The sequence below is a fragment of the Sturnus vulgaris genome, chromosome Z (genome assembly GCF_052056855.1).
Source record: "Sturnus vulgaris isolate bStuVul1 chromosome Z, bStuVul1.hap1, whole genome shotgun sequence".
Taxonomy (NCBI): Eukaryota; Metazoa; Chordata; class Aves; order Passeriformes; family Sturnidae; genus Sturnus; species Sturnus vulgaris.
The window spans coordinates 49,663,107-49,673,830 of NC_142283.1; the positions used below are offsets into that span (position 1 = coordinate 49,663,107).

General features: G+C 35.9%; 1 protein-coding gene across 3 annotated transcripts in view; it reads left to right on the forward strand.

The window, feature by feature from the left end:
• ZDHHC21 (zDHHC palmitoyltransferase 21) overlaps positions 1–6,762 on the forward strand; it is a 39,805-nt gene extending 33,043 nt beyond the window's left edge. For all 3 annotated transcript variants that reach the window (XM_014874028.2, XM_088156111.1, XM_088156110.1), the window contains exons 8-9: positions 925–968; positions 1,458–6,762. In XM_014874028.2, the coding sequence (XP_014729514.1) occupies positions 925–968; positions 1,458–1,590 (177 nt within the window). In that variant the 3' untranslated portion in view covers positions 1,591–6,762. The remainder of the gene's footprint in view (positions 1–924; positions 969–1,457) is intronic.
• The last annotated feature ends 3,962 nt before the right edge of the window (positions 6,763–10,724 follow it).

Sequence of the window (10,724 nt, forward strand, 5' to 3'; positions counted from 1 at the left end):
ACTACCAATGCACAGGAGTTGAAATCGTGAAGAATATTTCAATTAACTGTGTGTTGAACTTCACAAGTGATTTTGGGATGTAATGAACTATAAATGTGGATTTAAACCCCCTAAATGATACTCACAAAGGAAGCTTTTTTGTGAGATCCATAGTGAAAAGTGAGAAAAAAGTACTATTGGTAATTTTAAATGTTTTATTTGGGGGTGACCTAAACTAAAACCGATCAGTTAACTTTTCTTCATGTTTTAAAATTAAAGTATGAATTTAAATTGCTGTTAGCTGCAGCCTTCACTCTGCTCATTATTTAGCTTTTATATTTTTAGAGAACAGTATTTATATTTGGTATTTAATTGTAGGAACTGTAGAAACTCGAGGTATATTTTCAGTTGTATTGTTAGTTTTATAATGCTCATGAAGCTAGTGGTTTTAAAACTTCTGACTAGCTTCTGCTTTTCAAAATATTGCATCTGTTAATGACTGCATTTTACTAGCTTTCCCTGTGGTTATCTCAGTGGGATACTCCAAGTCTGGAATGAGTGCTTGTGGAAAGTATGGCAAGAGTGGACCTTATACACGTGGCTTCTAAATGTCCTGTGCATTAATTGTAATATCTGAATTAATTTTAGCTGTAATAATGCTGTAAGGTTTTGTTGGCATTCTTTGGTATTGTAGTCGAACTATGGAGTACAGTTTCATAACATGCTTGTAAAAATCATTTAACAGACTGAGTTAAAATTTATGTGTGTAATCTTACATTAAATCTAATATGGCATATGTGTAATATACAACCTACTGAACTAATGTCAAAGCAATGTACATTAATAATTCATTCTCTGCTATATTTACTTGCTTTCATAATGAGATTTTAAAAATTAGGAATGTAAATAAATACTTTTTCATTGTATTTTTTTTTTCTTTAACAGGACACTACAAGTATAGAAAAAATGTCAAACTGTTGTGAAGACATGTAAGTTCTATAAAATTCCTACATTGCTGAAATGCTAAGGGAGTAGCTGTTTGTTAAGATGATTTTGCATGGTACTATGCTCTGTACTTCCTATCTCTAGCAACACTTCTCTAATCTTTTAATAGTGGTTGTACACAAAATAGCCTCATGTTCCCTTTCTTTTCCTACCCAAAGCCAGTGAAACTATATTTTCTTTTCATAACTACAGACCAAAAGATACTTTCTGCAGTGTTTTGATGTACATTTCTTTAATATTGAGTTCTCCTGTACTTCAGAAGGTGCCTTTGTTTGATTGATGATACAGATAGTTTCTGTTCCCCAAAGCTGAGTCACAGCTGTGTGTCGTAATGAAATAAAAGTTGTATTTGTGATGCTTGGACACAGTTCATCAGAGTACAGTATTGTATCCCCAGCCAGCCTACATTGTTGTAGCTGACTGAAGTGCACTGTGGGCATGCTGTCTTTCACTAATAATGCTGTCTTCTCTAGATCGAGGCCCCGAAAGCCATGGCAGCAGACCTTCTCAGAAGTTTTTGGCACTCACTGGAAGATCCTGTGGTTTATTCCTTTCAGGCAGAGGCAGCCACTGCGAGTTCCCTACCACTTTGCCAATCATGTCTAAACAGATGGATGGTGGGTGCAGATGGGTCCTCCATGTTGGAAGTACATTACAGGTTTTATGATAATGGGACTATGACAGTCTTCAAGTCAGTTAAAATCCAGTTGTAGGCATCACAGTGTGCCCTGGGCATTCCTTTAGCTATGGTCTTGATTCCATCCTGAAATTAATGCAAGTTAAACCATCAACTTCAGGCTTATTTACTTTCAAATTAGCTTTCCAAAGAGATTCCTTTTGCCTTTGAGGTTAATACCAAAAGCAAACAACTGGAATATAGTCTTCATCCAGTTTGATGCTGGCACTTTTTTTTCTTTTTTTTTTTTCTTTTTTTTCTTTCTTTTTTATTTTTTGTGTAGGAAGTACTGAAGTTTGCATTGGTTAGATTTCTCACTAAGTGTCTTATTCTGCCTTGAAATTTTTCTTTTAGGATTTTTATCAGTAGGTCTGTCTGGAAAATAATAATAATAATGTGGGGTTTTTTCCTGCTACATACGTTTAAAAGTCCATGTTTCTGTCAGTTATTTATGATATGCAAAAGTAATCCTACAGCACTGCACTATAAAAGGTAACATTTAAAGCTGAAGCAGAGTACTTCCTAAACCTTTCTTGGAGAGGTTTTGTAAAGGCACACAAATGTGTGTGTTTACATAGAGAACAGTTTACAGTTTATAGTTACCTTTTGGCCTAGATATGATGTTAGTGAAAAGTGTTCATCTGTTTATGTCAGTGAGGGGGATTAAATATTTCGGGGGAACTATGCAAGTAAAAAGCATGTTTTCCCTAAATCCCAAGGATTCAAATCAGCAATAATCAGCAAAGAAGTTGCATGGTGCAAATACTAGAATGATTACTTTTGAGAAATAGAGGTGTAATTAGTTAGTATAATGTACCATAAAGAAGAGTATATTGTCAGTAAAGTTAAAAATTTTATAATTACTTTTCTTTAGTCCTGATTAGCTGAAATTGGTCTAAATGTTTGTATATTGAAAATAAAAGTAATTAAAAATATTTATACAAAAATATAGATTTGCTACTAACATGAACAGTGAAGTCTATTAACACATTTAATAGGGTACTGTGTTGGTGTAGATAGCATGTTGTTTGTTTAAATATGGAAGTAGGTTAACCAAAGAAAGCATCTTTCAGATCTGGTAAAATGATACCTATTTCCAAAGTACCAGCTCAGTCTTCTTGTGTCTGGAAAAATTATGTACTTACTTTAGCGCTCTGTATCTATACAACTATTCGCTTCAGATGATTGTGAAAACTACTATGGATTTCTAGGAGAAATTCACAGTTCAGTGTTTCCAGTTATACTGCTTACTGTGTTTGTTGCATAGTCTAACAGGACTAGGATCCACCTTAAATTGCAGCCATGCAGCAGGACACAATAAAAGACACAAATTCAGGTTTTAATGTATTTATATTGTGCAGAAAGTAAGTTTATTTGTGAACAGTTACTTCAAAAAAAGGTAAGATTTTTCATTACTGGTGTCCACAAAAAATTTTAGATCGACAGTTTTAAATTCTTAGTACAGTTACTGCCAATGTTAGGTGTCCCTTTATTGATTATTGATGATCAATTGAAAGTTCCAAAAAGTGTATCTTAAAAATCGTTTGAACTTTAAGCTTTTGTAAACGCCTAACACTTCATCCAACTTTACTTTTCTTGTCCTTTTAAAAATAAATGCAATGTTTTGTTAATTTAAATTTCAAGCCTAATGTTCAACCATTTTCCTTTTATTTTTCCTCGTGCCAATTGTAGTGAGGTTAGACTTTCTTTCAAGTGGTATTGGCATATCGGTAGTATAGTTAAAGAAGCTTGAGGAAATGGGTGAAAAGACTGGAACAGTGTTTGAAATTGAAAGGGATGTGGATATACATAATAAAGTAATTTTCTTCCCTCCCTCCCTCCCCCACTATTTAGTCTATATTTTAGGAATATACAGGGAAATAATATTTCGTTTTCCATGACAATATTTAAATGTTCTGTGAGTCAAACATAATTCGAAGTTTTTAATGCTAATCAGTTATCAGAGCACATTGTACAGTTCTGAACCTTATTCAGAAAGAGAACCAAGAATTTAACTAATTTTGGTGTATTTATTCTGGGGTATATCATTGTGTGTTTTGCTTCCCGGTATTACTGTTTTGGTGAATGCCACCATGCATTCACCAAATGGAGCTTGGAGCACCAAGCCCTGGGATGGTGGGGTCCCTGGAGCAGCCCCGGGATCCGCGGCTGTGTCGCACACCACCCATGGCCCCTGTCACCCACTGTGCCCGCTGCTGCTCTGGCAACACTTAAATGACCAAAAGACAAACCTGGAGGCTGGGCTATCAGTTATACTTTCTAGCCAGTGATGTTCCTGAAAATATTGCCTGTTCTTCAAGCAAAAGCACTAGTTCCACAAAGTTTTGTTCTGAAATATCTCCGTATTTTTGATTTCTTTTTAAATCCACATTTTCTCAGTCTCCTACTCATAGCATTAGGAATAAATTTGCAACATGATTGAGACTGCTAGTTCATTTCTGTCGCTTTTCTAAGTATTTGGGGGACAAAGGGGGAAGTTTGGAGGGACTTGATATTTTAGGAGGTACTAAACCTTGTTCTTTGAATGAGAGGCCTCTAAAATGGTAAAAAGTAATAATTTTTTCTTAATTTGACTGAAGGACTCTATCATGTTATTAGTTTCTCCAAGTCATGTTTCTGAAACTAATTCTCAAAGTGGGTTGTTCTTCCAGGAGAAATCAGACTTCTACAAACCAATTTGATATCCTTCAGACCTTGAAATTCTCGAATCCTTCAAACCATTGTTTCCTTTCCCTCCAAGTCTTCCGTAAGATTCCTTATTTTAGTAGAAACAGCATTTTTAAGATTTATTAGTGTAGCCGTGGAAAGGGGTTTTAACCCTTAAATGCGGCAGAAATAAGATGCACAGCTACATGGTCGTCTTTCATGACAGAAAGAAAGAGACAAGTTTATTCAGAAACACACTTGGTTTTATAGCATGACTCACAATTCCAAGAGTAGAGAAAAGGTGATTGGTTCAGAGAGAAGACACCCTATTCCCAGGGCCTGCTCACACACCACAACAGGTGTTCTATCTTGTTATGAATTCCTTTTTATTTAGACCAAATTATCACCCTGGGAGAAATTCTCCCTAGCCTTAAGCTGGCCCAGCTTATCGGCTGGGAACAGAGCTGAAAAGCTCCAGCCTGGAATATTTTTCAGGCTGTAATTTTCTTACTTTCTCAATAGGTGTCCCACAGATTAGTGTTTGTTGTTTTTATGCATTAAAAAAAATCTTACAGTGTTACTAAATTTAATCTTAATATCAGAACAACACATGCTTTATTGAGAAAATTGAATATTATCTTCTGACTTGGCAATATTTAATTTCCTGAGAGGCACAAAGATAACTTAAAGAACCAGTGAACTTCTCCCTGAGAACATGTGGAAGTAGCTGGTTTATTTGCAAAGTGAGATAACTTCTGGTAGGACCAAAGAATGTTAACTTGCTATCTTCTCATAATCAGAAATTTGAGATGTCATTTGAGAAATGCTGGTGTCTAAAATAAAAGATAATGCATTAAATAACGTTTGTGAATCTGTCCTCTGATCTGTTGCTTAAAAGGAGAGATTCTATCACACAGCTGGTCTAGCAGTTCAAGTACACAATCATTTTCAGTCTTGAGGAGTTACGAGTCTTGAAGTCTCATATACATGGAATTTTAAGAATAAATTTTCTACGCGTTAACACACATAGCTTTTAAAATATATTCTGAACTGTTCTTCAGATATTCTGATAATTATTTTGATTCATTAGTTTATAAATACATGGTTAATAAAACACCAAGTAAGATGTCACGCTTAACCCCAGTCAGCAACTAAGCGCCACTGAGCCACTCAGTCATTTCCCCCGGCAGGATTAGGAGGAGAATTGGAAGAGTGAAAATCTGAAACTCTTAGGTCAAGATAAGGACAATCTATAGGTTTGCTAGATAAAACAAAGGCCATGAAAGCAAGCAAAGCAAAATAAAGAATTATTTGCTGCTTCTCATGGTCAGGCTGGTGTTCAGCCAGCTGTGAGAAAGCAGGGCTGCAGCACACATGACAGTGACTGGGGAAGACAAGCACCATCACTCCAAACATTTGTGTATTCCTTCTTCTCCCAACTCTGTTTGCTGAGTGTGACACCGTGTGGTATGGAATATCCCTGGAATCAGTTGGGGTCAGCTGTCCCAGCTGTGTCCCCTCTCAACTCCTTATGCACTCCCAGCCTCCTTGATGGGATGGTGTAAGGAGCAGAAAAGGCCCTGTCACTGTGATGACGATATTTCAGAAAATGTTCCTCGAAAGATTTTTGCACTACTTTCTCAGTGGCTGAGCATTTGACCTTGGGAGGCATTGAAATACTTGTATCTGTGGACTGCATAAGGCCTAGGATTTCAGTTCTGCTGAAATTATCGAGTGGCATCTTGTGTCTTGACCAGACTACAGCAAAGTGGTTAAAGCCATTTGTTGCAACAAGGGGCATTTAAGTATCAACTGTATAACTGTAAGAATAAGTTATATTTACAGTGGTTTTCAAATTAGAAAATATGAAATTTAACTCCTAATTTCGGTGCATTCCTGGGCATTTCTGTGCACATTCCCAGGACTGATATCTATATATCACAGTAGTCTACAGACAGAAAATTGTCATTCTCTCTTTAACAGGCAGAAAAATAGTTCTGCTTTTTGTAAACTAGCACTCTGAATTTTGTAGCTCATACATGGGTATGTGATTGAGTTTTATTCAATTGTTCTTAATTTGATCTTGACTATTTTCAGATAATGCTAAATGAAGTTCCTACTGGAGTTGTTGAAAATCATGGGGTGTAACACTGGTTATGCCTGAATGGTAATGTACAAGGTGAATGACTGAAAAATAGCAAAACCGGAAAGCGTACTCTGGTATTCTTTTAATCAAATCTGAAAATGCAAGAGTATGTTCAGCTGATATGCAATGTATTGTTTTAATTTATCTTCATTTCTTTCATTAATGTAATGTTTTTCTGAGATTCTCTAAAATTGATTTAAGTTATGGTTTATTTTTTTCACTCCTACTGAGAATTATTTTGTTCTGTATTTTTATGGAATCTTATTTTTAAATAAAAAATTTAAAAGTTTCTTTCTCTTCACTGAATTTCATTTATATTGATTTAGAGTTGTGTAAATTGTTTACTATTATTTTTCAAGCTGTTTGTAGATTTTTCTAATTGTGTTATAAATTACTCTTACTGCTGTATATTTTTTATTGTGACAAGTGAAAAAGCTGCAATCCCAAATGATTGTTTTGAAAAAATGAACTGTGAAAAATTGCTGAATAGTTAGTGAGGTTCTTACTATCTGAGTTTTGTTTGCTTTTAAGACAAGAGCTGAATATTGGTGGAAGTATTGAAAACTTCCTCTGTTAGGAGTAGTCTACCAACTAGTATTGGTATACAACACTAGTTATAGTATTGGTTAAATTTGTCTACATAATCACAGTACCAGCTAGATTAGGAACCTCTGATGTAGGTATCAACTTAGATTTATATAAATTGCCATTTTTCGAATTGCAGAGTTTTTAATCTTTGAGCCTTTTTTCTTTTTTTTTTTTCCTCTTTTTTTTTAACAATGTCTTAGATCATTCATCCTTGGAGCAGTTTTTGAGAGAGCTAAATGTATCTGAATCCGCAGCTCTTCTGTTTTGTGTACATGGAATTTATGTCAGATTTTGATGCAGAAAAATTTCACACGCTTTGTTCTATTTCAAATGAGATACTAGTTTTAAAGATGTAAAAAGAAGTGCAGCAGTGGCCACAGGAAAAAATTTTAGAGAGCAATAAAACAAAAGGTGCTGGCTGTGGTACAAGCAGTAGTTTCAGCTTTAGAAGTACAGGGAAGATTTTAGACACCTGGGAAGATAACTGCGTGACTAATAAGCCCAAGAAAAAAACCCCAGTGGTTATGTCTGCAAGGAAACGATTAACATAGCTGAACTTGTCACTTCATGAATCAGGAGGCACAAACTACATGGCGATGGTTTGCGGTAAAGGCCTTGCATCTTCTGTTTCAACCCAAGAAGCGGATTCTGCCAATAACAGTAATAAAAATCACTTCCATATTGATCTTTCCACAGTGCCCTAAAAACAGCCTATAAAATTCTGTGTTCTGTGTGTATTCCAAAAAAACGCTGTTCTTACCTGCTGTGAAAATTCTGTGTTCTGTGTGTATTCCAAAAAAAAGCTGTTCTTACCTGCTGTGAAAATTCTGTGTTCTGTGTGTATTCCAAAAAAAAGCTGTTCTTACCTGCTGTGAAAATGTCCGTTTCTCTTGCCTGAAATTTCAGTGGGCCTCATTCCCCACATAATAATTTCAAATCTGGTTATCTCTGAAATGAAATTTATTTAATGTTTACAAATCAGATACAATTGGCATGTATGAGTGCATGCTATCTTTTCAGTGTATGGAAACTGGGATCTATTCCCAGTTGCCCATAAAAATAATTTTAAAATGTACACTCTAGTTAAGGCTCCTGAAAGTATTTCTTGATGTGTTGCTCCTGAAAGTATTTCTGGATGTGTTTTGTCAATTTGTAAACTTACAAAACAGTATTTATGAGTCTATAAATTTATTTTAAGAGGTGACCAGGTAGTACAAACATGAACAAATACATGCAAACACTCCTATAGTCTGATTAATTACCCATATGAGCCAAAATAATACTAATGTGGAAGAGCAGTTGGAGGGAAAATTGAACCCTATGTACTTTAAGCTGAATAAACAGCCTCGAGGAATGATGGAGGATGTGTTTCTCTGAATAAAATGAAGCTAAACTAAGCTGAAAAAATGGGCCGTAATTTGTTTCAGTTATAGCACATCTTTTGTATGTCTTCACAATATTTTTCTCATTAGATTCCCATCTCCAAAACATGCCCTTTGCTGAAGGATTAGTGTGAGGACAGACATGTGCAGCAAAGGTTTTGTGTGGAGTAAGCCAAAAAGTGGTATTTTAGTTGCACAGAGATAAACTGGACGGGTGCTGTTAAGAAGCAGCAACTCTTTCAAGCCCAAGTAATAATTTATTCCCCAATACAGCATGATTTTGTCTTTTAGGATATGCTTCCCTACCTCACTTTTATTCCATGAAGCTTAGACTTTCTTGTAGCTGTGGCCCAAGCCCCCAAAATCCAGTCTGTTGGTTGCTGTGTGGGTAATGGGCTCCTCTTTTTTGGTAAGTGTAAAGGTGTAAGATGTGTAAATGTAGACAGTGCAGAAATTTGAGCCCTATAGAGGCGGAATTTGACGTTTTGTTTTGTTTTGTTTTTTTTGATAGCTAATGGATGCTAATTCACTGGGTTGGACTGCAAGTCTGGGGCTCAGAATATCTGCCTTCAGTTCTCTGTGTGACCTGTGTTTCTCTTAGCAAAGACACCTGGTTTCTGTCGAGTGAGTTGTGCAAAGCCGCAGTGCTGATGGTGTGCTGTCCATGTCACAGAAACCTGGATAATCCACTTCAGAGGAAACATGCCATTAACACGAGAGCCATAAACATGTCACATAAGGAATCTGGGGCACCTAACATCCAGCAGTGCATAGGTTACTGGAATTTGAAGCATATGGGCTTTTCAGCTCATTCTGATAAACTTTTGGATACTCCAAGAAGAGAGATTACATAAGAAACTGTATTTAGTTTTCTACTTTGAGTTTGGATTAAATTAAAGGATAACAGATGAGCATGTCATAGGTAATCATTTGAGATAAATTTATTTTGCTTTCAAATAGAAAGCACTTGTAAGAAAATTGAAAATACCTTTCTTCATCTAATTTGGCTTTTTTCTACACAGTTACATATTCAGGGCATATTTCTACTAAAACATACATGCAGCATGTTTATGGATGAAGAATAATTTTGGTTATTTATCACTAACAGCCAAGACTGGAAATGTTTATTGTAAGTGTCTTCATTCACCTGTAGTACATTTTCAGCATGATCAGCTGATGGTTTTTTAATCTGGCACTGAAAAATCAGAATTTGGTTTCCCTTTTCTTCTACCTCAATATTCCCAGAACAAAAAAGTCAAGAAGTCTTTTTACTTAGACTAGCCAAATGATCTAATAGCCTCATAACTCTGAAAAACTATTGCTACAGGGTCAAATGCAACAGGTACTACCTTCATATCCTTGGGTAGTGAGAAACCACAGCAGCATGTATGAATTAGGAAAGGAGTTGCGATGCCTTTTCCGCTGGTCCAAGTGTGTTCTTTTTTTCTTTTAATTTTTTTTTTTTTTTTTTTTTTTTTTTTTTTTTACTGCATATTGGAGAGTCAGGAGCCTTGTTTGATTAATAAAGCATGTATTTTTAACCTAATGTTTTCAGATAGAGGGAGTAACAGCACTGCAGCCACAGCACACCATGCAGAGATGGGGCTGCAGAGGATTCTGTGAGTAGGAATGTGGCTCTGCGACCCTTCTTTCTTCTTGCTTGCTTTTGCATATAAACAGTTCTAGCACCAACCTCCAGATCTCAGAGCAGCGTATCTCCCTGTGGGTGGGAGAAAATTTTTGTCACTAATTTTATATTGATTTTCAAATAATAGCAGTTTAAGTGAAAAAGAAGTCTTATTTGGTCTCTCTATCCTTTCTACTGCCATCAGTTCAGCTGCTATTGTTCCGTTAAGCACAATTCCTTGGTGCTTTCCTGTGAAATACCTGAATTATGAATGGGTGCATCTGGATGGGATGTACAGTACATCCTTCCTGAGTGCTCCTGCAAATTCCCTAGAGATCTCGTTTTTCCAAAACTAGACATATCAAATGTGTCAAAACTGCAGATACTTAGAAGATGTAGCACTGATGGAATTGTTGAACTTCAGCCACAGCATGACGAATTGATCAGATTTCTCAGCTGCGTGCCTTTTTCAAAGCAGCAAAATTTCTCCTTTTCTGAATATACTGGCCAGCCAAATTGATACCAATGTGCCTCGGAGAGTGTTCTCATTAAAATGTGGGTGCTGTTTTTTGAAAAATTAATTCAAAGGCAATTGAAAAGCCGGGTTAATGTTACATCTAAGATGTGTCACTCCCTATATATCCTATTTTATCT